This window comes from Hippocampus guttulatus, chromosome 14 (assembly GCF_054856545.1).
Source record: "Hippocampus guttulatus isolate MCC_2025c chromosome 14, RoL_Hgut_1.0, whole genome shotgun sequence".
NCBI lineage: Eukaryota > Metazoa > Chordata > Actinopteri > Syngnathiformes > Syngnathidae > Hippocampus > Hippocampus guttulatus.
The window spans coordinates 6,275,993-6,301,628 of NC_141274.1; the positions used below are offsets into that span (position 1 = coordinate 6,275,993).

Here is a 25,636-nt window from a genome sequence, read left to right on the forward strand (position 1 = left end):
GCCCGTCGTCGTGCATGCCGCTCGTCTACTTCCTGTCTGGCGTCTCCTCGTCTGTATGCAACATATCAAATATAACAACATAAAAAATGTGTATAGGAAGACTTTACTTGAGCACTGATGTACTTTGCTGTGTGTCATCACAGAGGAGCTCCCAAAAGTCCCTAGAATTTGGGATTTTCGAGTTTCCAGTGGAATTTCTGGATCAACCTGAAGCGATGAAGATAACTTTTCCTTTTCATTTATTTTTTACTTTCATGCAACTGCTCAGAATGCCCGTTGAACATTTGTGCTCTCCTAAATCAGACGTGCGGACACCTTTGGAGGGGTTAGGTGCACAAAGTTGAAAAGGGGCACATGGGGGCACCTTTAAAAAAAAAATTACTGTGAAAACAATGGAAATGTAAAAGCCATTCTTTGAAGCTCCTCCCAGCCCAATCCAAACATAACTGAGGAAAATCGTTTAAAAAAAAAAAACTTTCTCCATCTAATTTGTGTCATTACCCTTATTTACTTTGTGCCCATTCTTTTATTTTTATAAAAAAAATTTTGAGTTCGTTTAAATTTTAAGCACTTTGTCGTACGATAATTTAAAAAAAAATCTTGACAATACATAACACTATTAATTGGTTCAGTATGCTGTCCATATTGTAAGCTAAGAAATGCAAACATTTATTCACTTTGACAACTGATATGAATGTTTGTCAAATTGCTGAATCCATTTTTTTTTAATGCACCTGGTTAAGGTAAGGCTTTTTCCATCTCAACAGATTTCGAAATCCATGCCTTTGTCAAATCTCAGTTGGATTACTGTGAGCACTTTATTTTGGAGTCAGCCAGCTCTCCTACCAGTGGGTCAAAAATCCTGCAGGTTGCGGCCTAACTGCAGCTCATCGGAGGGAGCACAAAACTCCAACTCTGGCCTCCATTCACTGGCTCCCTGTACATTTAAGAGTTTAAGATTCTTTTAGTTTTAAAATCTTGAAATGGTCGGGCAGCACCATAGCCCTCTGAGCTCTTCCACGCCTGCCTGGTGCCTCGGGTCAGCAGAGCGGACACTACTGGAGGTACCAGGGACAAAGCTGAGGCTTAGAGGGGATCGAGCCTTTTCCTCTTTTTGGAATGAGCTCCCAAGCCCCCTCTCTGTCCATCTATAAAGGTCATCTTAAAACACATTTTTATTATTTGGCTTTCAACTCTGCATTCTTCAAGTGTTTTATGGTGTTTACTTTTAGATGTATGATTTTGACTCCATGTACAACTATCGTTGTTTTTAAAGTGCTCTATAAGACAAGTTGAGTGGGGTTTTGGATGAAATCACTATTTTCCTTGGTGTCATTTGAGTTGGGGTGTCAGGTTCATAAGAATCCAGTTCAAGGAAGGACACAGGCCAAAAGCTCAGGCGCGCTCTCGTGCGCGCGCACAAGGGTCTTTGTCGTGGGCGCGCAAGGGTGCTGACTTTCCCGGAGTCTTCTTCTTGTTCGTCTTGCCGGTGGATTACGCCGAGCGACTTCTAAACTTTCTCCCAGCCACGACGACAGCAGGACGGACAGGGACGCGGCCGGACGGGAACGGACGCTTCTGGATTTGTTCTCGGTGTTCCGTTCCTTCGGCGCGCCCACAGAGCGAACGAGTGAGGAGCGGAAGCATGAGGCGGACTCGTCCGGACGGCTAACGGGAAGCCAAGTTAAAAGCGAATCGAGTGTCGAACGATCTTCGAAGGCAAACTCTACAAAGTGGAAAAGTTGTCGTCGTTCTGGTTCGGTTGGAACTTGTCGACGACTCCGGCCACCATGGACCGGCGGGACACGGACGACGCCGAGTCGCTGGCCGGTGGCGTTGGCCCGGCGCAGCGCCTCCTAGCGGACGGCGTCTGCCAGCAACAGGGTTGGATGCGCGTTCACGGTAAAGACAATTTACGACACCTATGAACTACAAAGGTCTACAACAAATGTCAAATATTTAAATCTAAAAGTCGTATCCAACGCCAACTTATTCACAAAACACACTGAAGAGCTCACAAAGAATATAAAAGCCAAATAAAGTAAATTTTTGAATTGAATTGAATGAAGATGAAATACAAAGATACAGAATACACTGAAACAACTATAAGGTTTGCCGTAATTATACGTGTTCACAGCTTTTTGTTTCCTACAGATAGATCATGTAGAAAATATTTGCTTACATATACAAAAAAAAAAGCATTTGGATCTATGAATATAAAATTTTGCTCAAATAATGTTAAAGTTGTTTAACTTTAATTAGGTCATATTTAATAATACAAAAGAACACACGTTTCCAAAGTAAGAAAAAGCGTTGGTCAATTTGCACCACAACTAATTTGTTTTAAAGTGCTCTTTGAATACAGTTGAGTTGAGTGTGTAAACAAGACCAGAACAAATTCTTAATTCACTATGAATAACCTAGCTTTCTTACATTTCAACAGATATACTCAATATATATCTGTTGAAGTAATATCTATATGTCATCTTCTAAGTACAAGTGTCAATATGATGCCTTGTTCAAGTGCCACAGTGGCAATCCAAGATGGCCGCCGGCGGTTTCACTTCTCGCTACGGCGTTGTGAGTCATGAATCATATGCAAGTCCATGCATCATGTGCACGGCCCCTTCAAGAGCCCTCTGATGTCATGTTGCCTTGTTCTATTTCCACAATGACATCACACCCTTAAGATGGAGTCCACCAAGTCCCCGGACTGGTCTCCAGTCAGTCTGAGGGCGCACATAGGCAAATGACAGACGGTCTGACGGAGTCCAAACCCCCAAAACTGCACTCTCCAACACCCCATGCGAGTGAGTCACTTTGCGTGAGCGTGTGTCAGCTTCCTCGTTCGTCCACACAATGGAGTCCGACGACGGCAGGAAGTGGAGAGTCCCTTAACTGCTTCCCAAACAGGATATCCCAAAAAAAGCCGGCCTTGGTGCCCTATGTGAGGCGGCCATTTTGCCCTCTGGAGGCCCTTAGAAGCACATCGGAACTGTTCCAAAAATAGCGCATGGACATTGTGATTTCCTCGGAATGCTCTACGAGTGATTGTTGGAACATACAACTTTAATATTTTTTAGAATCAAATATTCTATCGACTGGGCAAACAATCTGATGAAAATTTATTTGTGTTTTGAGTTCTTTGCAAAGATTTTTTTTTCAATTCCTTTATTCGAAGGGATTACTTTAACTCATTCAGTACCAGCCAATTCTAGACCAAGTCTGAAGAGACGTTTAAAAACGTCTTTGGGAGTGAATAAGTTAATTGCCAAAATGACTGCCCGAGGACGTGTTATGTGACGTGTTTACTTATGACATGATGATGATGATATGGTGGACGTTTTTGCAAAAATATAAATCGATGTGATTTTCAAACTAAAAGTCTGTTTGAAAAAAAAACCCACAAATATTATCGATCGGCTTTCTTTTGAAGGCTTGAGAAATTGGAGATTTACTGTTGACAGTCTAATCTTTTACATTAAACATGGTCAATACTAAGTAAGTCCAAATAGTTGATCAGTCATTTTATTGTTGATAAATTGTCGATTAATAGATTGTTTGTTTCAACTCTAATCTCTACCTTTCGTCCCTTGTGAGCAAAAGCTTCAAAGCTTGTGAGTGTGTGTGTGTGTGTGAGGGGGGGGGCATTCATCTCGATAAAGATGTGACGTGATGTTGGTGCTCGGTGATTGGTGGGCGTCTGCCGTGTTTACTGGTTGCCGTGGTGACGTGACCTGCCTGCCGCAAGTTGACGTACAAAGCGGCTTCTGTTTTCCCCCACGCGTGTGCGTGCGCGTGTGTTAGTCCTTGAGTTTTCCTTTGTGTATCCCGGAAAAAAAGCAGGGAAGTTTTGCTCATGTCAAATCACACAACAACTTTCATTAGCGTTTAATGGCACAATGTTGCATGAAAAGCACACCCGCAGGCGCGCTACACTCGCACAAACACACGGCTGAATATCGTGTGCGCGGGTGTGTTGTGCGCCTTTGTGTGTGTGTGTGTGTGTGTCTGAGCGAACAGGTGTCCAACATTCCCAGCGATTTTGGGCCTGACTCAAGTTTCTCCGGCGACTCCGTGTCCACTTGAACACACACGTTCGTGTGACATGATCACGTTGGGCATGGCCTCCAAAAAACCTCCAGGTTTATGAATTAATAAATATTTTTAATACTTGATGTTTGGTTCAAATAGCTTTTTTTTTTTTTAAATTCAAAATGGTCCAAATGCTCTGAATTTCTGCTTCTCAACGGGAAATTCAAATCAATGTTCGTACCTGTTTTCTGACATGTGGTGGACCAAATCAGCAACGGAATCATCATACATTTATGTTTATGTATTGTCAATATGAAAAAATGGTCCTGTTTCAGAATGAAGGCGTGGAAATGATCATGATTTTGTTTTTCCATGTCATTAACTCATTCAGTACCAGCCAATTCTGGACCAAGTCTGAAAAGACGTTTAAATACGTCTTTGGGAGTGAATGAGTTAATTGCCAAAATGACCGCCCGAGGACGTGTTATGTGACGTATGTTTACTTATGACATGATGATGATGATATGGTGGACGTTTGTTTCAGAGGTAACCGGCCCGGCGGCCCACCGCCTCTCATGTGGTCAGAGTTCGTATTTGGACACGGGCACGTGGGAGAAGAAATTGTGCGTGTTGACGGACAGCCGGTTGCTACTGCTCAGCCAGGACGAGCAGGTGCTGCACGCTGATGACATCACGCCTTGACCTCAGTGTTCACTGTGACCCACTTGACATTTACCCTTGACGCCCAACCAGAACACGTTCGATGTCCCGGAGAAATCGGCAGATGGAGCTAACGCGCGCAACCTCCGCAGGGCCGTCAGCGTCCCCTCGGATGGACATTTGCCGGACTGTCCAACGGAGAGGGCCACCATCTTAGGTAAAAATCAGCCCATTTTGTCATATGGTTGCCATTTGAAATACCTTATTGAAAAACATGTCCGTGGCATGCTTTTGTCGAAATACCCCAAGGGTGAAGAATTTATTTATTGCGAGGGTGAAATTGGCTCGTTTTTTGGGTGCGCTAATGCTAATGTGTGCTAACAGTTGCTTAACTTTCCCCATTGACCTCTGGGTCCAAGCTACGCTTTGCGTCAGGAACTTTCTCCGACCTAACTGCCACATCATCGGCTGAGAAACTCGGTCTCGTTAATTTGGAGTGGACCGCCACATGAAGGGGATTACACAAACTACCGGGGTACATAGGAAAGTTCCGGCAATTGGTTCCTGCAGTCTGAAAGGCCCTAAAGGTCACTGGGGGCAGCCCACCCTGAACTGCAGGGGGGCTCCCCCACCCCCACCTTGCCCCCCGCTCCCAGACGACCCCTCAGCTCAACCCCCCAAAATGACCCGCCCCACCTCCACTCAACACACACACAATGCATCAAGGGAGGTCCGTCTATTTATATGGTAATCGAAGTGGTCACCACCCCACCTCCCTCCCCCATAAAACTGGTTTTGACCAGTTTAGATTGAGGGTATGTCGGAAGAAAAAACACTTTTTTGTTTGCGCTTGTAAGAAGTTTGAAAGACGCACATGAACATGACAAAATCATTTGCATATTGTGCCCCACACTCCAGCTGCTATCCAAAACTCTGCTTTTGTCCCGAACTCGGCATGTCTAGAGTACATGCCGAGATGCGACATTTTTCCAGCGTTCGGACACAACTTCCCATGTCACCATTTGCTCCATTTCCGTTTCATTTTTTTATTATTATTATTATTATTATTATTATTATTATTTTGGTATAAATCGGTCAGTCCATGTGTGTGTGTGTGTGTGTTTGTTATTTTGACAAATGATTAAGCAATGTGACATGTTGAAGATGACGCAATGAAGGTGGCTTTCCGGAAAAGAAACTCTGACGTATTTTTCCTCTTTTGACTAAATTTTTACTCTTTACTCTTTTGAATCTTTGCACTCTTTTATTTCTTTGATCGTGAGACTTTCTATTTTGGGGGGCACCAGTTATTCTCTGTTTATACTGTGCTTATTTTACTCACTTTACATTCTGTTTGTACTCTTTGCGCTATTCTGCTTTGCACTAGTTATCCTGCCTAATCCATTTGTACTGTTTTAAATTCTTTGATGTGGAATTTTGTCCCCTTATTTGGGACTATTTACTCTCCATGGGTACTCTAGTCTTTTTTTTTTTTTTTACTCGTTGTGCTCTTGACTGGCCGGGGTCTGATTGCTGTTTGTCGTGACGCTCTGGGAAGTGAATGCGGCATGATGCAGAATTCTCGTGGGACTTTTCGGCAGCTGGGGTGCGCCAGCCAAAGGACGCCGATGCTCCTGCTAAATTAGGCTATGACATCACTTTTTGTCTTTCGACAAAAACTTGAAGGTGTCAGCCGTATCCCAAGATGCTCTTTAGCGATTATGGAATCAAGCAGAGTGCGCGCTTGTCCTGGATGAGAAGCCAGGAAGCGAGGGAGGGGAGGGAGGGGATGGAGGGAGGGTGAGCGAGCATTGATTGAATAATGCGCCGAGGGAGTGAGCGAGCGCTAGGACGATGAGGAGGAGGCATGCGGCGAGGAGGGCCGAGAAGCCAGCGGCACGCCCGGCGTGACGGCAGCAAGACGGACGCAAACGCCTCCGTCTCATTGGCTGACAGGCAACGGGCGGGGGGAGCGGCCTCTCACCTCCGACGATGGGCAACAACTGCGGCGGAGGTAACGATGCCCCAAGGCCGACTCGTGTTGAACTTTGCTTGGGCCGTCAAATAGCAGCGTGGCGTACGTGCGGATGGAGCGACGCCGTGACGTCGCCGTAACATCAGACAGGAAGTGGGCTTCTAAATTTAGGGCGAGGATCAACGACCGTGGAAGTTCTTCCTCGCTGCTTTGAACGCGTCCGGATATTCAGGAACTTTTGTTGTTGTTTTTTTTCATGCGTGTGAAAATGATGATGATGATGGTGTACGAATAATAATAATAATGACCTTTTACTTTGCAAAAGCATCGCCCCCCAGGAGGCGGAGCATCCCTGGCCCGTCAAACTTGGAGAAGAGCGTCGCCGTGGACCCACCCTACTCGTCGCCTTTCAGAGTGCCGGTGAGTCTCGGTGGAAACCCAACACTTCCTGCTTTACCCCGCGCAGTAATCTGATTACTCACTCTTGAGGTGATCAGAGTACTCGCAAAAGAATCAGCGCACTGCTAGATTAATCGGCGTACTGTCAAGGTAATCGGAATCTGTGAGTCATTAGACTTGTGCTTGTCAGTCATGCGACAGTAATCTGATTACTCTCATTGCAATAATCAGAGTAGTTTCAAAGTCTTTTCATAGTAAACTCAAAGTATGTCAAAGTGTTCCATATCTGCTGAAGTAATCATCTGCAAAGTAATCAAAATACAATGATTTGATCTAAAAAGTGACAACGTAATAAAAGTACCGTCACAGTAATCAAAGTAGTCATTGTATGAGCAGTGTCATGTCAAAGTAATCCAAGTCCCCTCAAATTAACCACAGTGGTATTATTCAGTACCAGCCGATTCTAGACCAAGTCTGACAAGACGTTTAAAAACGTCTTTGGGAGTGAATGAGTTCAAATAATTCCAGTGATTTCCTCGTAATCACAGTACTTTGTACTGTATGCCAAATATAGTATGCGATAGTAATCACTGTACTGCAGGGTCATCTGAAGATGTCAACGCAATATGAATCATGACAAAGTAGTGAGAGTACTGTCAAAGTAGACTTGAACAGAAAATTCTTCAGCCCTGTCAAGAGTGATGCGAGTATGTCATCGTCACGAAGACAACGCGTTGCCTTTGAGGATATTAATAACGCAGGAAAGGAGGCCGCCTGCCACCGCCGCACCGGTGAGGAGCTTTAATTGTCTCGGGTAGCGTGATGGGCGGAGCCACGCGATGCGCTCACACGACCGGAAAGTAATCAGATTACACTTTCACCCTTGATACTGACTTGACTGACCAGTCTCGTAACAACTCAAAAGTCACGTGTTGCCACGGAGACACACAATGTTACCATACGCAATTTTCTTAACTATTGTGTGTGTGTGTGTGTGTGTGTGTGTGGGTGTGTTTCAGGGCTTCTTGAGCAAGCGTCTGAAAGGTCCCATCAAATGGACAAAAAGTCCAAGCAAAGTAGAGCGGAACAGCAGCATGAGACTTCCTGTTATGAGACCCGCTGACACAGACAGGTCCTCTTCCCCTTGATCGCTTTTATTTTGGAGGTCTGACAAGGCTTCCTGTGCATGCGTGCCTGTTCTCGTTAATGCTGTTTGGTGTGTTGAATGAATTTTTGTCATGTCGTCTTGAAATGTCCTAACTTGTGAGCGGTCACTGAACGCACCTCGAGTCTCTTGACGAACGCGTGCGAATACAGTTGAGCCGGGGGATTTCGTACACCGGGCGCGTCTTACTTCCTGGTTCGAAAAATAGCCACCAAAAGAAGTCATATTTCTTGAGAAATTAGATCGCCATTGTGCCAAAGGTAGTATATAATCATCTATAATGAAATAGCATCATTACAGACTCGGCAATGCTTCCTATGTTTGCCTGTCACAGGTCTTGCGGACTTTCTCAGCCGAAGGAATGGACGTCACGCGAGTCTCTGATGAATCCCGGTGGAGCTTTGGAGGCACTGGACCTCAACGTGGAGGAGGGTGTCTCGGTCAGACCTCTGCACAGCAGCATTGTGGGTCAGGACTTCTGCTTTGAGGTGAGCCGCCCGAGCCCAGAGGGTTTGAATTTCATCGATGTGTGGACCGGAAGGAAGTGCGAGACAGAGTAGGGGAGAACGGGAGAGTAACATAGCACAGGGCCAAACCAGGACGGGGCTGGCGTCGTCCATCACAAGATATCGCTGGTGGTCACGCCCCCCTATCTCTCCACTTCCTGTCAGGTGACCTACTCGGGCGGCGCCAAGTGCTTCAGCTGCTCGTCGGCGTCGGAGCGAGACAAGTGGATGGAGAACCTGAGGAGGAGCATGCAGCCCAACAAGGTGGGATGGGCCCTTTCCCAGACGCCGCAAGCCGTTAGCCGACAACCGGGCGTGTTGTCATAGCTTTGAGTTCACCCGAAGTTCAAATTCCGCAAATGTCTTGAAACGCCATTGGGCAGAATCCTTTGGACCTGAGCGCCTGAGGTTTTTCTTGTCATCGGGACGTTGACGGATGAAAATGATGCCGAGTGTCATTTGCATCCACTCATTGGGAAACTCTGCGTTGTAATTTGGGACGCGGCTGAACGTGAACGAGGCGGAAAGTTTCGCGAAGCTATGATGGCGATGCGGCGCTTGAACCTTTTTCAGGACAACCGCCGCAGGACGGAGCATCTTCTCAGGCTGTGGATCATCGAGGCCAAGGACCTGCCCCCCAAGAAGAAGTACTTCTGCGAGCTGTGCCTGGACGACGTGCTGTACGCGCGCACCACCAGCAAGGCTTGCCGTCCCGGCCCCTTCTGGGGCGAGCGCTTCCTGTTGGCCGACCTGCCCGCCGTACGCAGCCTCACCGTGCACGTCTACCGAGACGCCGAGCAGAAGAAGAAGAAGAAGCAGGACAAGAACAACTACGTGGGACTCGTCAACATCCCCGCGGCCGCCGTCACGGGACGCCATTTTGTGGAGAAATGGTACGGACGCTACGCGCGTCGGCTTAGCTAACGTTCAGCGAACGTTAGCTTCTTGCCGATGGCCGAATCGTATCTCGAACGGTCGGCAGGTACCCGATGAGCACGCCGGCGGCCGCCAAGGCCAGAGGGGGCGGCGGCCCGTCGCTGCGCCTCAACTTGCGTTTCCAGAGCATCGGCGTGCTGCCCATGGAGGACTACAAGGAGTTTGCCGAGTACGTCACCGCGTCGTACGCTACGCTCTGCGCCGCCCTCGAGCCCGCGGTTGGCGTCAAGGACAAGGAGGACGTGGCCGCCGCGCTCGTGCGCATCCTGCACGCCACCGGCACGGCCAAGGTGAGAGCGGGCTTGTTGAAGCCGTGAGGGGGCGGCGGCGCCCATTTTGCCTCTTGCTGTCGACTGAAAATGACATCACAGTCGCTCAGGGAACAGCCAATCGCGGCTCACCGGTTCTCTTGGATTTGGTTCATGTGATATTCGCAAACTGAGATTTTGAAAAAAGGTCGACGCCCTGAAAAATCGACCTGCGCCTCGTTTTGAGTCTCAGAACCGTTTTGTTTTCGCCATCTTGTTTTGGCTCGTTGTGCCGCAGGAGTTCCTCAGCGAGGCGGTGATGTCGGAGGTGGAGCGCTGCGGCCAGCGCGACGTCCTCGTCTTCAGGGAGAACACACTGGCCACCAAGGCCATCGAAGAGTACCTCAGACTTGTCGGACAGACGTACCTGCATCACGCGCTCGGTACGTGCGCACGCACACGCGCGCGGCAACCGTACGAACGAGGCAATGCTAACGACGACGACGCGCACCGCGCAGGTGAGTTTGTCAAAGCGCTGTACGAATCGGACGAGGACTGCGAGGTGGATCCCGCACGCTGCGCTGCCGGCGAGCTGTCGGAACATCAGAGCAACTTGAAGATGTGCTGCGAGTTGGCCTTCTGCAAGATCATCAACTCCTACCGGTAGCGCAGCCGCAACTTCCTCCTTGACTTTGCGTATTACTTCCTGACTTCCACCCAGACTTCCTGGTATGCATGCGGACTTTCTGTGTTCCATCCTGACTTCCTGCAGCTTTGTCCAAATTGGCAGGCTGCGTCCCCGCAAGGCCAAATTTGTCAGGCGCACGACGTAACTCGATCGCGCGCCCGTTGTCCAAATTCACGCGGCCTTCGAATCCAGCCTCCGAATGGTTCCTTCGCATTTAACAGTACCGGCCAATTCTAGACCAAGTCTGAAAAGACGTTTAAAAACGTCTTTGGGAGTGAATGAGTTAAGAACCAGCCTGCAAATTTAGTCCCAGCTTGTGTTCCACCCTGACAGGAAGTCTTACATGCTGACTTACATCCTGTGTGACTTCCTTGTTTAGATCCTGATTTCCTGTTGGGCATGCTGACTTCCAGTGTGTCCATCCTGCCTTCCTGTTTTACATCCTGACTTCTTGGGTTACATTGTGACCTCTGACCTCTCACCTGCCAGTTTTTTTTCCATCCTGTTTTCCTGAAATTCAAACCAGACTTCCTGTTTTAGGTTGTAACTTCCTGTTTCCGAGATGTGACTTCCTTGTTTACAGTGCTTTGTGCTGTGCATGCCGACATCCTGTTTTTCCTCTTGGCTTCCTGTTGTTGATCTCGACTTCCTCTTTTGAGATTGTAACTTCCTTGTAAACATCCGTTTTGGCTTTCTGTTTTAGATGTTGAACTCCTGCTGGTTTATTTGCATCCCGACTTCCTGTGTTGCATTCTAACTTGCTGCTTGACACGACCTTTTGACTTGTGCTTCCCATTGGCCACTTCCTGCGCAACATGGCGACGGGGCGCACGCCAGCGTGTTCCCTCGCGAGTTAAAGGACGTGTTTGCATCGTGGAAGCGGCGCTGCGCGGCAGCCGGATGCCCAGCCGACATCAGCCAACGCCTGATCGGCGCCTCGCTCTTCCTGCGCTTCCTGTGTCCTGCCATCATGTCGCCGTCGCTCTTCCAGCTCACCCAGGAATATCCCGACGAGCGCACGTCCCGAACGCTCACGCTCATCACCAAAGTCATCCAGAACCTCGCCAATTTCGCCAAGTAGGCGCTCGCTCGGCCGTCGTCTGGCTTTCCGCGGAAGGGGCGTGTGCTTTGGTTTCCGCGATAACGCTTGCGAATGTGGCCGCAGGTTCGGCAACAAGGAGGACTACATGGCCTTCATGAACGACTTCCTGGAGCGCGAGTGGGCAGGCATGACACGTTTCCTGTCAGAAATCTCCAATCGGGATAGCGCGACCGGCATGGCGGGATTCGACGGATATGTGGACCTGGGCCGAGAGATGGCCTTGCTGCACGGGATGCTGGCCGACGTCGTCGCGCAGCTCGACGAGGTATGCGTGTGTGGGTGTCGCCCTCAAAAGCGTGACCTGGCTGACTCCGCCCACTGGGCACATTACCCGACGTTGCCCCTCACCCGTCCCCGTCCCTTTTTCCTTCACTTCACCTCCTGGCCGGTCGCCGCCACGGTTTATCCCCGCATCCTTCCTCGCCTGCCGCTTTACCGTTGTGTCGCCCGCACATGCCCCAGACCGAAGTCTCAAACGTGAAAATTCCTTCCTACAGGCCACCGTCGGCAAGTTGGGCCCGCTGCCAAGGATCCTGGGAGATCTTTCCTGCCGTTTGGCCACGCCCGAACACCACCAGCTGCCCCGTGGCTCCGCCCACAACATCAGCGTCAGCCTCTTGTCCGACTTGCACGCAATCTTCCATGATGCCTCTGACAGGTAATCAGATAATCGATTAGTGAGATGACCTCATTTAGACCGGTCAGCTCCTTCCTCCCCACATTTTTCAAGCATTGCCACTGGAAAGTACTCAGGTCGCTTGACCTTTTTGGTCTTTGGCCTCATTCCAAAATGGATTCCGTCGTGTTCAGTGTCCTGCCACAAGTTTGCGCCATCTGCTTTGGTCGAACCTCTCAAGCGGGGGTTTTACTCGATGTATACACTTTTGTTTCAGCGTTGGTGAGGCGGTGACGGCGCCAGGGTCACCCATCCTGCCACGGCAGGGACTTTTCTGCGAGGGCGGCCAATTTGCGAGCGATGCAACCGCTTTGACGTGCGGGCGTAGCATCTCTCTGGTGGACCTGCAGGACCCGGCCGCCCAGAGTCCTCTTTGCGCCCGGGCGAGTTCAAGGGCGTCGATTAGACTGGCCGGAGCACCGCCCACAGAGGTGCAGCCCCAGAGCGCCCCGCAGGTATGTCATGACGTGGAGAAACGCATGACGGAACAAGATGGCTAAACCATTTGAACTTTCACCGAACCCCTCTCATTCTTACAGCTATAAGGACAATCAAAACTATGAGGAACCTCACAACGGAATCATGTCTTTGTACAGTTAGACAATCGGGCCAAGTGTCCTTAACTTGGCCCGATTGTGTAACTTTGGTGTGGATTTGGCGAAGGCCTGGTACACGTTCAAAAGTCGTGGGGCTGATTTTTCTCCCAGGACTGAACGTGTGGTTCCTGTTTCCACTTTGTGAACATCATAATGGTTTTGCTTGTGTGATATTTTGCACCTCAGGAACGCCGCCCGATAGCTCCACCCATCAAACATCAAAGCAGCCTGCAGCCGCTCTCCTTCCACAACCCTGCCTACCAGCTACATGGCGCCGCCCACTCGCCACAGGACTCCAGCACCGGCAGCTCTCGCGGGAGCCAGCTGGGACGCATCACCTTGGACGAGACGGGCAGCGGCGAGGGGCCCGACATCGCCGTTGCTACCGCCCCCGTCGTCAAGGTGGAGCAGCAGCAGAGTCGCGCGGGGCCCGACACGGAGGCCGCGCCCACCGACGGCCGCCACTCACCCGATGGGGCGCCGCTGTCATCCGGGGGAGCCGCGGAGCAGAAGGTGAGGCAGACACACACACACACACATATTTTCTTTGTCTACCTGTCCATCTCTGCCGCTCTCACGCACGCGCATGTAAGCTCACTTCCTGTTCGAAGTGGTGAAGTTGTCGAGTGTTTGCAGGCGCGTTCCATGACGCCCGTGGAGCGTACGGCAGCTTGGGTGCTGAGCAACGGGCGCTACCAGCAGGAAGACGGTGGCGAGGGAGGCTCTTCGGACGAGGTAACCGCCCGCCGCTTCCCGTGACCTTGCGCGCCCCTGACTTTTTGTGGCGTTTTGTGCTGCCGCAGTACAAGCGGGAGGCGCGTCGTCTGAAGGAGCTACTGTGCGCGTCCTGGCGTCGCCTGGACGAGTACCGACGGCGGCTGGCGGCGCAGGAGGTCGCCATCGGCGGCATGCGTGCCCACTACCAGACGCGGCTGGATGCCAGCGAGGATAGGCGCCGGCGAGAGTGCCATGACAAACAGCGGCAGATTGATAACGTCCTCTGCAGGTGGCGCACCTTTGCCGTCTCGTACACACACATGCCAGGGTTATTATAGTTTGGGATTTTTCATAGTTCTAATTTGCTTTTATGGAACTTTGGTTGTTTAAATTGACTTACTTTAGATTTGCCTTTATTGCTTTTCATTGGTTTTCATTTTGTGAAAATGCCTCATTTTAGTTAGGTACATAACATACATTTGTTCATGCACACTCACACAAGCACACTTAGACATTTGTGGAGACTGTACACTCATGCACACTTAACAAAACAAAAAAAAAATCGCCTGTGTGTTTATGTATGTGTGTGTGCGTACGTGTGCTCAGGCTGCAAGCAGTGGAGGAGGAGCTAAAGCGCGACCATGCTGAGATGCAGGCGGTGATTGAAACAAAACAGGAAGTCATTGATGCTCAGGTACGTCCCACAGGAAGTTGTCATTTTTTTTGTTTTGCCTATGTCATTTGGGGCATTTTTTTTTTATGCTTGGCCATCTCCCTACTTTCTGCCGGGTTCGAATCACATGGCAGCGTCAACAGGAAGTTGAGACCCCAAATCAAAAGAAGTGCTCACAAAAGCATTAATGTGTCCCAGACTACCTTTCACAGAACGTTTGCTGTTCTTAGCATGCATCTAACTCGCTGACCTCCCCCATTCAGGAGCAGCGCATCCTGTCTCTGGACGCTACGAACGCTCGCCTGATGGCGGCACTGACGCAGTTGAAGGATGGCTACGGATCGGCCCACCTGTGCAATCCCACCAAGCTATCTATCACCGAGAACGGGGAGTTCAAGAACAGCAGCTGCTGATTGGGTAGGACGGGATGCCGGATGTGGAGCCTGGACTGTGTTGGACTGCGTGAAACAAAACCTTTTGTAACTTTTCTAAGGTTTTTATGAGAAGTTGTGCTTTGATTTTTTTTCTTTTAGGGGAGACGTTTTTATCTGCTTGTTTCAGATGTCTAATTTATTTCTGTACGTCATGCGGTTGAGCTACTGAAGTGTGAAAGGTCAAAGTTTGCAAAGTTCCAAGTTAAAAAAGTGTCAGAAAGGAAACATGTGCTGCTTGTCTCCATGGAAACACAAACAGAAGGCACTTCCTGCTTGCACTTTTATTTGGTTAAAAAAAGAAAAATAAGACAGGAAGTGATCATATTGAAATCTTCTATGGTGATAATAATGCCGATCAATATAGACTTTGTAGTTTTTGTTTATACGAAAATAGGCAGCTGAGGAAGTTCAACTTGTCTCTGGCCGCCGCCGCGGGCCACCGAACGAAAGCGCACCACAAGAAAGAGTGCCGGCTGTGTCGTCAGTGAAAGTGGTTAAGATGACTCCTCCCTCTCACCTGGGCTCGTTAAAGGGTTAATGTGAGCAGAGGGAAGGGTGGGGCTGATGCATGGCCACGCCCCTTCAAGCTCCAAGGCGGTGGGTGGGTGTTTGGGGGATGTTCCCAAAAGCAGTCATCGTGTTCATAGCTTCTCCTTGGACTGCACCCAGATCAACGATCCTGAATGATCCTCGATGATCTGCTTGCTCTGCTCGTAGATCTCTTCCAGGGTGTCGCCCTGCACGATGGCTGTGCCACACACATACACGCTCGCGTTATTACGCTCGCTGTGTTGAAGGAGCAATCTGAAGCCGTGTAAAAGTGTTTTGTTTTTTCCCCCAACCTGTGAAATGTTCCGTGAACTCGTGTTCCAACTTGGCGGCTCGCTCAAACGTCTTCCTGCTTTGTTCCTCCGTCAGACGCTTGTTCATCTCCCTGACGAGGACAAACACAAGCACACAAGTTGGATGTCTGCTTATGTCATTCTCTCCGCCTGTGAGAGAGCGACTGTAAGTGGACATGAGAGTATGCGGGTTTGGGTGTCACAAGCATGCCTTTGTTTGCCTCAAACTGAAATTCCAAACAAAATAAAAACTTTGGTTAAAATAAATAAATAAATAAATAAATAAGCGAAAAGCACATTTGATGGATATAAGACTAAAATTACAGGAAAAACGTCCTTAGTTTTAGTCTCCGTTCTGTGAAATGTATACACGGAAGAAACAAGGTTGAACATTCATCATTTGTGAATTGCAGTTTGCTTCATTGCACACTGAAATCCAAAATGAATATAATGAAAAATCCAAACCTATTATAACGGCGTGTGTGTGTGTGTGTGTGCGCGCGCGCACGCCTTACATGATGTTCTGGACGGACTTGGGTTTGATGAAGACAGCGATGGGATGAAGCAGCGCCGCCTGCAGGCGCTTGATGGCATTGCCCGACACATCCAGGATGCAGTGCTTCCCCTTGAACGCACACAAGCACACCAAGCTGTTAGCTTGTTACCATGTGCGACTGGCACCAGCAGAGGGCTGTCACGTATCGTAAATAGTGACTTAAATCCAGTCCATTTCATATCGTACATGCTTCCGACGACGATGAGTTTTACTTTGGGAAAGCAAAAGCGGAGATCGGTTGTTTGCAAGACATTTTAGAAGACGTTGCGCACACAAACGGGATGAGCCACCCACCTTGTCTGCGACCTCTCGCACCGACTGGACGCTGGTTCCGTAGAGGTGGTTGTTGTACTGTCCCGCTTCGATGAATTTGTGCTCCTGGATGTCCTTTTCCATCTGCTCGCGGGATGCCACAAAGTGATAATCTCGAGCATCCACCTCGTAGTCCCGTTTGGGTCGTGTGGTGTCTGGAAAGATACAGGCGGGAGCGGCGTTGCCCAAGGCCAACAACAACAACAAAAAAGAGAAACAAAAAGGCTTGGCAGGGAACTCACGTGGGACACACGACCCAAACTTGTCGGGAAATTCCGAGATGAGGTCGTCGTTGATGCGGTCCTTCATGGGTCCCAGGATGATGACCGGTCGCGCGTAGCCCACTGGATGAGGAAAAGATGGCGGGCGTCAGGAAAAGGCGTTGGTGGATACGTGCGATGCTAACACCAACGCAACGACACCTTACCTTCCTGTTGGGTGACGGCTTCGTATGACAGGACAAACTCCTCCTGGCCACCTGCTGACAAACGCTCGAGTTGATTCCAAATCAAACTGAAGGAAAACTACCTAAGGGCTGCCATGAGCAATTATTCCAAATTTTTTTGGGGGTCAATAAATTTAGTAATCAAGTCAACATGGATTTTTCAGAAACAAACACGTCCATGTGGGATGCTGGTTTGTTTTTTTTGCCCACTTGGGAGCTGCATCTGTGACGCCATGAGTGACGTCGTCGGAAGTGACAAGATGGTGTCAATGCTGTGACAAGAGCAAGAGGGAAGTTGCGGGATTCCACTTACGGTAGCTGCTTTCGCTATCGCTGGCGTTGGACGTGGCGTGCTCTGAAAGGACAAAGCGGGTCAGCGGTCAGTCAAGAAATCGACAGCTGATCAATCCGGCCACGAGCGTGGCGACGAGGTCACGCATCAGAAAAGTTTGCGTTTGGAAAGGCTTTCTGGGGAGGAAAAAAAAAAGACTTGATGAGCAGGTGGCGGGGCCTGAAGGACGGCCCCGCGCCGGCGTCATCTTCACAACGGCGATGAAGGCTCCTGGTGGTGGTGAGGAAGGAGGAGGGGGCGGGGTTTGTAGGTTGGCGTCTGCCGCCAACCTTGGGGATGGTGAACGCTACTACTTGTTGGATGCTGATTCAGGCCAAGTTTCATCCGCACTTCTCAATTAACGCAAATCTAAACCGTCTCCACATTGGCCTGTTGGCAGCCTCACAAATTTAGGAAGCTTTTTTTTTTTTTTGGTCTTTTGAAAGGTTTTGAAGAAAGTGACACGAATGGAAGTGTGATTTTAAAAGTCGAAGATTTTTTTTTTTTTGAATTTGTTAAAACGGTAGCACAATTGGCACGTCACATGTTCAAGGCATTTGGCTCTCATATTCAAAGAATATGAGACCAAATCAGAAAGGCAAATGTCTTCAGTGGACAACAAATACCAAATAATTGATCTTTGTTGTTGCGGTACTTTGGGAGGGGTCTTAATGGAAGTCAGTCCACTGCCCTGCCAGAAAACGGTGAGCCTTTTTTTTTTTGCCCCCTACACGTTTCCTGACATTGGTAGGGCCAAATTGTGGGTGGAGACCAGAGCACAAATAGGAGGCAGCTTGGCAGAGGGATCGGAGGGGGAGGGGGGTGCGTGACTCACTGTGTCCTTTGGCAAGGAGGTCAATGGCGTCCTGAAGACGACAAGAGAAGAAGAAGCACAAACAGGAAGTTACGGCATCGCAGCGACAGAGCGAGAGAGCAGACGCGATGCGAGAGAGGATGACGCCGTTTGGGCCGGTCGGGTCCAATTGAGAGGGGGGGGGCGGGGGGAGAAAAAAACAAAAATAAAGTGGGTGGCTTGGTCGCCGTGACAACCGGGTCACCGGCTGATCTCTCTTCCTGTCGCTGACCGATGAGCACGCGGCGACAACCCCGGTGGCGGCTGCGGCCGGCGGGCCTCGTACTCACGCTCCACGTCGCTGCTGTCCTGCTCGCCGCCGCCGTCGCGACTCTTCCCGAACAGGAAGGACCTGGCCAACACGCCTTTTCTACGCTTGTCGCCCGACGGCTACAGCAAGCACACATGAGAGGGACAGGAAGTCGCCGCAACGTCAAAAGCTGACTGTCACTCAGGGTCAGCGTGCTGACATCACCACGAAGGAAGAACAGGAAGAACCACTCCACGTGCACACTCTCACACAAAAACACTCTCATACGAAAACACATGCGCAACTGACATGCACACAAGACTGTGTCTGTCTCAGTCACACGCACACACAATTACTCTCACTCCCACTCACATACATAACTCTCAGGCATAGACACTCACATAACACTTCTCTCACAAATACACAGTGAACATTCACGCATATAACCAGTCTCACACAGAATCACACACAGCGCACACTCACATGCAACTCATTCTCACACACAACTACCTCACACAAACACACACGCGAGCAAACTCGCATGCATTCTCTCACACGTGCACACACATTTTCTGAAACACGCACACGGTAAGGTGAGGAGGCAGGGCAAGAGGGGTGCAGCCATTCCAAAGGAGAGAAAAGCGTTGCCATAGCAACAGTGCAAACAGGTGAATATTTGCCTATTCAAATGTTTGGAGGAGGCGTGGCTCCATATGGGTAATGAAGACGATGAAGAGGAAGAAGATGAGGCAGACATCCACGTCATGGGTTATGTTGGGTCATGCGCTTTTGTCAGCCGGGCCTTTAGCGAGCAGTCGCAACGCTCCCGCCCGCCGCCGCCACCGCCGCCGGGATGCTCAAAGATCAGCGACATGCGGTTAAGAGTAGCTCGGGGATGCTTTTCGTTGCACACGCGCTCATTAGTATGCGCCGGTAGTAGACAGCATGGCAAAATAAACCCCCAAAACACTGCGAGATTTTTACAACATCGAACATAAACTTACACCAAAATCGATGGTACAAACAGGAACGGCTTTTCTTTAGATTGCTTTTGTAGCTTATATGCTACATGTTAGCATGCTAACAGAAGATCTAATATGATGAATAGGAAGGGCTAACGTGCTACATGCTAACACAACAGGTGCTACAGAGTGAGCGAAGTGATCACATGCGAACCGAACTGATAAAAAGAAGAGCTAGCACAGCAAAAAATATAAAAAATAAAAATAAAAAATAAAAAAGTGATGGCTTTGCACTAACAAAAAACTGTGATGTCAAGTAGGGGGCCGAATACGGCCCGCGAGTTTAAGACCCCTGCTTTACATGCTAACATATCAGCTGATGTGAGACAGGTGTAACAAAAAAACAGCTAATCTGCTATATGCTAAGTCACGTTCTAACATGGCAGGTGCTAAGTAACCACAAGCGGGGCGAATGTATTAAATGCTTCAATGTTAAGTGCCAAGAATTAGTGGGCAACGTGCTCGGATGCTAAGAGAAGGTGCGACATGTGCTACATGCTACGATTGCTCGAGGCGGCGATGTGGCTCCACTCACCCCTCGCTCTCGAGACTTCGGGTTGAACTTGACCGTCTTCAACCTCGCTCGCTCTTTCTTCTCCACTCTGTCAATCAAACCACTTCAAAGTCACCACAAAGCGTGTGCGTGGATGCATGTGTGGGTGCGGCGCGTGCGGCTTCCGACCTCCTCTTGCTGGGTATGACGCCGACCTCTTGGACATCTCCGGGGGACGTCATGTGACGCGCTTGCCACCACTCGTCATCGGAAGCGTTGACCACGTGCAGGATGTCCCCAAATTTGAAGTTGAGGCCCTGACTGGGAAGACCCGAGTCCCGAGTCCTGTCGTAGTCAAACAGTGCCCTGCGCGGGATGGCCGGCGTTGGGCCGCATATCAGGAGAAAGAGGAGAGGAAGGGGGAAGAGGAGGGCGGCGAAGGCGAGGCAGTCGCTCTTCTGACCTGACGTAGAGCGACCTCTTCTGGCTGGTCCTGAGAGATCCCGATCCGGAGCTGATGCTGCTGTTCATCATCTGCTCTCTCAGGTCGTGGATCTTGGCCTCAAAGCGGCCGTACTCTGCACGGGAACGGACACACGTCAAGCCAAACGTTGGTCTTGGCCCGCAAATTGCCCTTGGCCACCCTCACGTCATGCACGACACTTTTCAAAATCACACCGATTGGCCCGACTTCTCTCATGCAACAGTGGAAAGTCAAAACTCTAATGCGTTGCTATCCTTACATTGTCGTCTCTTTTTTTTGGGATGGAACCGCAAACAACATTTTAAAAAAAGTTGGAATGAGCGAGTAAGACTTCTCACTCTATTTTGACCCGGTGACGCACTCCGTCAGACTGAGCCGGCACGTCTTTTTCCAGCACGCTTGCGGTGTGGTGACTCACCCTCGGGCCTGTAGTGCGCCATGATGGTGACCGTCTGCCCGGCGTTCTTGAGCGCGGCAGCAGCCTGCTCGTGCGTGGCGCTGCGGAGGTCTACGCCGTTCACCTGCACACACACGCGCGCATATGCATTATCCCAGGGGTGGCAAACTTGTTTTCATCATTTAGAATAGAAGAATATTTAGCATGAGCAAGCGTCAAACTTTTTTTCAGGGGTTTTTTCTCCACGTGAAGCATCTTAGTTACTTAGACTGAGTTGTACAAAACAAACAAACAAACAAAAAAAAGTCCATGAGCCAGATTGTTGACAAACCAGCGGTTAGGGTTCCCTCAAAGGAATTGCCCCGAGAGTTTGGCACGTGCGCGTCAGGCACAGCGTGACTTACGGAGACGAGACGGTCGCCCTTCCTCAGCTCCCCGCAGAGGTCGGCGGGTCCTCCGGCCAGGATGAAGGAAATGAAGATGCCTTCGCCGTCCTCGCCGCCCACGATGTTGAAGCCCAGTCCCGTGGTGCCGCGGTGCAGGACTACCTTGCGGGGTTCCCTGCTGGAACAGGAACATAGGTGCTTTGACAGGGTGCCTTGCCACCCCAGTTGCCACCCCTACTGTTGCCAATCAATCTAGCAATACTACATTTAACATTTTATTATACTGTATACCACTGGTGTCAAACAGAAGGCCCGGGGGCCAGATTCGGCCCGCCATGTCATTTTATGTGGCCCGCTAAAGCAAATCGTGGGTGTCAACTTCCATGATGCTTGCTAAAATCTGTACAGAAATGCCAAATTGTCACATGTAATAAATAATGTTGAGATTTTGTAATAATTTTGCGACCCTGTTTACACTCACTTGAACAGTAATTGAAAAAAAAAAAAAACCAACAACAAATAGTTGACTGATTTCAAAACTAGTAAGCCAATAATCTTTTGGGTGTACAAGTAATAATATGATGTGATAATGAAACGTTAATTCGGTTTTTGTCATCTCGGCCCTCCGAGGGAAGACTACTGGTAACTCCAAAGTGGCCCGCGACAAAAATGAGTTTGACACCCCTGCTGTAAACGTTCCCCATCTCTATAGTGTGTGTAAATGTTTAACTCACCAGTCTAGAATTTATTCCATATTAAATATTGATTAATTCATCCATCCATCCAATTTCTAATTCGCTTATCCTCGGCCAATAGGCGGGTGACGCCCAATCGCAGGGCACACATAGATGAACAACCACCCGCGCTCATAATCACACCTAGGGCCAATTTAGAGTGTTCCATTAACCTGCCATGCATGTTTTTGGCATGTGGGAGGAAACCAGAGTACCCGGAGAAAACCCACACAGGCACGAGGAGAGCATGCAAACTTCACACAGGAAGGAGCCGAAATCAAACCCTGCACCTCTGCACTGTGAAGCCGGCGTGCTAACCAGTCGACCACTGTGATGCTTAAATATTAATTCATGTTCTTATTATTTTTAATCTTTAAAGTTTAGATCAAGATGTCAAACTCATGACCCGAGGGCCATTTGCCGGCCCCGCAGGATGATATTTTGAAGAAATTGAAATATTAGTACTGCACCCACCTTTTTTGGACGAACTGGTGGGAAACGTAAACGCCTCGATAGCGGCCACCATTTAGATTTCAACAAACGACAGCAAAAAAGGTGCAGCGTTACCGTGAGACGTCGTCATCGCCCAACATGCCCTTGGGCGTCGGCGAGTAGCGTCCGGATGCGGCTGCCGGAGGGAGGGGCTGAGACAAGAAGTTGGGGGCGCTGATATGATTTTCCAGGTGCTGAGCGAACGCTAAGGAGGCAAACGCGCAGAGACACGCGGTCAGGTCAACAAATAACGAGGCCGTGCGGGATCGTGAAGAAAAAGTTCAGAAAGCGTGAGAAGGAAACGGAAGCTTGAAGAAAAAGCAAAAACAGGAGTGAAGAACAAACAGGGAAGATCAAGAAAAATGAATAGAACAAAACGAAAGAAGAGCTCAGGTGCAAAAACAAGATGAAGGAAGAGTGAAGGAAAGGAAGAACAGAAGACAACAGGAAAAGAGAAGTAGAAGAAAGAAGAAGCGTGACAAAAGGGAAAAAAGGTTAGGCGTGAAGTAGAGGCGTGAATGTTTACAGCTGTCGAGGAGGTGCGAGTCCAAAGTGTCGCCGATGAAGACGTTGTTGGGCTTGGCCACTTGGAGGTAGACCACGTCAGGCGTGTTCTTCAAGGCCGTGACGGCGTGCTCGTGGGTCACCTCCTCCAGACAGCAGCTGTTGACCTGCGCGCGCCGACGCCGCACACGTCACTCACACGAGCCCGCGCGAGGCCGCCGCCGCGACCGGCGCTCACCGCCAGAAGCTTGTCCCCGATCTGCAGCCGCGCATCCCTGTGAGCGGCGCCGCCCTCGATGATCTTGGTGACGTAGATGCTGTTGTCGCCCGGGATGTGCTGGTTGCCCACGCCCCCGGCGATGCTGAAGCCCAGACCTAAAAGCCAAACCAAGGCAATCGAATCACTCCGGAAGCGCCTCCCGGAGCAAAACCTGAAGATGATTCCGCTTACCTTTGGGGCCCTTGACGAGTTTGATGTCCATGACTTTGTCGCCCATCGGCTTCCGGCGCCGCACGTACAGTCGCACCAGAGAGCCCGCCTCCTTCAGCGCCTCCACGGCGCGACTGTGTGTCACGTCGCGGACGTCCACGTCGTTCACGCGCAGGATCACGTCGTTCACCCTGAAAACGGCAAACGCAGACACCCGTGGACAGTGAATATCCCTTCCCGAAAAAAAAAATACCCTATTTGCAAATACAGGTACGTCTTTGTCCGTCTCCGTGCCTTCTTCAGTTCGACTCGAGAGGCGATCATGGCCGCCTCCGAAAAACGTAAATTAATGATTACCTCAATGAAACTAACAAAGAAAATCAAGCGAGGAAATCACAAAATAAATTCTGTAGGGGGGGGGGGGGGATATAGAATTGTGATTTCCACGCTTGATTTTCTGTTTTGATGCATTGTTTTCAATTTTCGTAGTTTCATTTAAGTACACTAATAGTTAAATTACGTTTTTCAGAGGTGGTGATGAACGCCTCTCGAGTTGAATGGAAGGAGCATAGCACCATCTAGTGGAGGCATTGTAGATTGCGCCTTATAATGTGAAGCGTCCAATGTATGAAAAAAAATTACAAACTAGCCATTCTTTGAAGGTGCGCCTCATAATCCAGAGCGCCTTTTAGTGCGGAAAATACGGCACATATATATTTTTTTGTCATGCATGACGAAAACAACCCTGCTTTGACCTACAGAAACTACAAAAGCAAAACTGATTAGGGAAAAAAAAAGGATTGAATGTCATCAAACATGAGAACGCTGGGGAGTTCTTGGCGAAGACGATCAGGTAACGTGTTGCATAATGCACACGCCGGTCAAAGCGAGCCCGGGGGGTTCGCGGCTAACACGCACCTGAGGCGTCCGTCCTGCGCGGCGGCGCCCCCCACGATGACTTTGGTGATGAAGATGCTGGGGTCCTCACCGATGTGGGGGTTGTCGATGCCCCCCGCAATGCTGAAGCCCAGGCCCGAGTTACCCTAGACGGCCGGGGGTGTGACATCATTACGAGCGAGCACCAAGAGGAGCTTCCAAAAGAGCACACACTCACCCTCTCCAGCGTGATCTCCTCGTACTCGTAGTCGGCCTCGGTGCCGTTTACCTGCGCACACGCGCAGACGTCAAAATTAGTTCAACGGCACCAGAAGAAGGAAAAACCGTGTTCACGTCCCGTGGGAGGCGTGACACTCACATAAGGGGGCGTGTCCAGGCTGTCGGCATTGACCAGCACAGGAGGAGGGTTGGCCTGAACAAAAAGAGGATACAAACGTCAATCAAGGTTGGAAGGATGACTTTGAATTTATTTTCAACGCTTTAGGAATCATAGTTTGAGAATTTCCGCCGCGAGCAGCGGGCCTTGCTGGCTCGCCACGGTTGAGCGTGACGGGTGTGAAGAGGAGCAGCGGGCCGTCATGCCGGTGACCTCTGTTACGCAAGAGCACCCCAGCACGCTGGCGGCAGGACGCGCGACGCTTTGCTGTGAGGCCGCCGGGCCCCCGGTGGCTAAAATTAGCACGCGGCGAGCGCATTGATCGACTTCAGAAAAAGCCGACGGATCGATCACACACTTGTTAGCTCTCGCAATAAAACAGCGGATTCACTGAAAGCGCTCTTTTGAGTTGCTCTGAAAATAATCATCGTTCTTGACGACAAATAATTCGCCTGTCAATGGCAATGACATTTAGGGAGAATTCTTTATGTGGGATTTCCCCCCCACTGAATAACTGCAATTGTATTAAGTCAGATTTTCCTGTTCTTTTAATTTTGGTCCTCCATGTATTTTTTTGGGAGTGGATTTGTCCCAAATACAGAACAAGGAAACCAGCGGAATTAAAAAAAAAAAAAAGTATTATTGCCAATGTTGCGTTTCGTATAAAAGTGAAGTCTTTTTTACTACATGTGTGTTTACAAAGCTCAGTTGTCTCAGATCCGGGACATTGTGCCGTTTTTTTTTTGTGAGTTCAGGTGATCATGCGAGAGGTCTCCGTGCGTCACACCTGGGAGCGCCGACCGCTCCAATTGAGCGCTCCCAGTGTTGACAGCCCAAAATGTCGGCGATGCTCATTTCAGTGTGAAGACCAGAAAATCGGGGCGCATGGAAGCAAGTCTTTCATGCGCCAGTTCGGTTTGTTTGTTTTTTTAAAGGGGGCAAGCATAGAGACGAGCGCGTATAATGCGGGCAAAAATGACAGTAGAGCTGCTGTCAACAACGCTGAGCCAACTGCACGCATG

General features: G+C 49.6%; 2 protein-coding genes across 21 annotated transcripts in view; one reads left to right on the top strand and one right to left on the bottom strand.

The window, feature by feature from the left end:
• The first annotated feature begins 1,434 nt into the window (after positions 1–1,434).
• Positions 1,435–15,035, top strand: rasal2 (RAS protein activator like 2). Of its 3 annotated transcripts, XM_086129861.1 has the most exons (20): positions 1,435–1,902; positions 4,580–4,707; positions 4,789–4,912; positions 6,996–7,090; positions 8,089–8,201; positions 8,569–8,722; positions 8,906–9,004; positions 9,314–9,633; positions 9,723–9,966; positions 10,223–10,367; positions 10,443–10,587; positions 11,450–11,689; positions 11,778–11,979; positions 12,212–12,372; positions 12,608–12,845; positions 13,173–13,499; positions 13,623–13,721; positions 13,790–13,992; positions 14,310–14,397; positions 14,640–15,035. In XM_086129861.1, the coding sequence occupies exons 1-20, from the start codon at positions 1,791–1,793 to the stop codon at positions 14,787–14,789; spliced, it is 3,387 nt and encodes a 1,128-aa protein (XP_085985987.1). In that variant the 5' UTR covers positions 1,435–1,790; the 3' UTR covers positions 14,790–15,035. The 3 variants fall into 3 exon arrangements, with proteins under 3 accessions (XP_085985987.1, XP_085985986.1, XP_085985989.1); XM_086129860.1 differs by having other exon boundaries at positions 10,223–10,587; XM_086129863.1 differs by lacking the exons at positions 1,435–1,902; positions 4,580–4,707; positions 4,789–4,912 and adding an exon at positions 6,507–6,709 and having other exon boundaries at positions 10,223–10,587.
• A 37-nt stretch (positions 15,036–15,072) lies between these two features.
• The window catches only part of LOC147194672 (discs large homolog 1-like protein), a 29,638-nt gene continuing 19,074 nt past the window's right edge, over positions 15,073–25,636 (bottom strand). For 7 of the 18 annotated variants that reach the window (XM_086129873.1, XM_086129864.1, XM_086129867.1 and 4 more), the window contains 19 exons: positions 24,597–24,650; positions 24,456–24,506; positions 24,260–24,384; positions 23,363–23,532; positions 23,150–23,286; positions 22,934–23,078; positions 22,483–22,612; positions 21,200–21,359; positions 20,817–20,919; positions 20,378–20,492; positions 20,104–20,280; positions 19,957–20,023; positions 18,440–18,539; positions 17,279–17,320; positions 16,948–16,998; positions 16,503–16,864; positions 16,168–16,277; positions 15,653–15,744; positions 15,073–15,558 (listed from right to left, as the gene is read on the bottom strand). In XM_086129873.1, the coding sequence (XP_085985999.1) occupies positions 15,452–15,558; positions 15,653–15,744; positions 16,168–16,277; positions 16,503–16,864; positions 16,948–16,998; positions 17,279–17,320; positions 18,440–18,539; positions 19,957–20,023; positions 20,104–20,280; positions 20,378–20,492; positions 20,817–20,919; positions 21,200–21,359; positions 22,483–22,612; positions 22,934–23,078; positions 23,150–23,286; positions 23,363–23,532; positions 24,260–24,384; positions 24,456–24,506; positions 24,597–24,650 (2,298 nt within the window). In that variant the 3' untranslated portion in view covers positions 15,073–15,451. Of the gene's footprint in view, positions 15,559–15,652; positions 15,745–16,167; positions 16,278–16,502; positions 16,865–16,947; positions 17,002–17,278; positions 17,321–18,131; positions 18,163–18,439; positions 18,540–19,956; positions 20,024–20,103; positions 20,281–20,377; positions 20,493–20,816; positions 20,920–21,199; positions 21,360–22,482; positions 22,613–22,933; positions 23,079–23,149; positions 23,287–23,362; positions 23,533–24,259; positions 24,385–24,455; positions 24,507–24,596; positions 24,651–25,636 lie in introns of all 18 variants that reach the window. The other 11 variants (XM_086129876.1, XM_086129865.1, XM_086129878.1 and 8 more) reach the window with 7 other exon arrangements.

Excerpts from the sequence above, each read along its gene's own strand:
- rasal2 (XM_086129860.1), top strand. The coding sequence starts at position 1,791 with ATGGACCGGCGGGACACGGACGACGCCGAGTCGCTGGCCGGTGGCGTT. Across the intron at positions 13,722-13,789 it reads AGGGAGGCTCTTCGGACGAG|TACAAGCGGGAGGCGCGTCG; the intron begins GTAACCGCCCGC and ends GTGCTGCCGCAG. Across the intron at positions 14,398-14,639 it reads AGGAAGTCATTGATGCTCAG|GAGCAGCGCATCCTGTCTCT; the intron begins GTACGTCCCACA and ends TCCCCCATTCAG.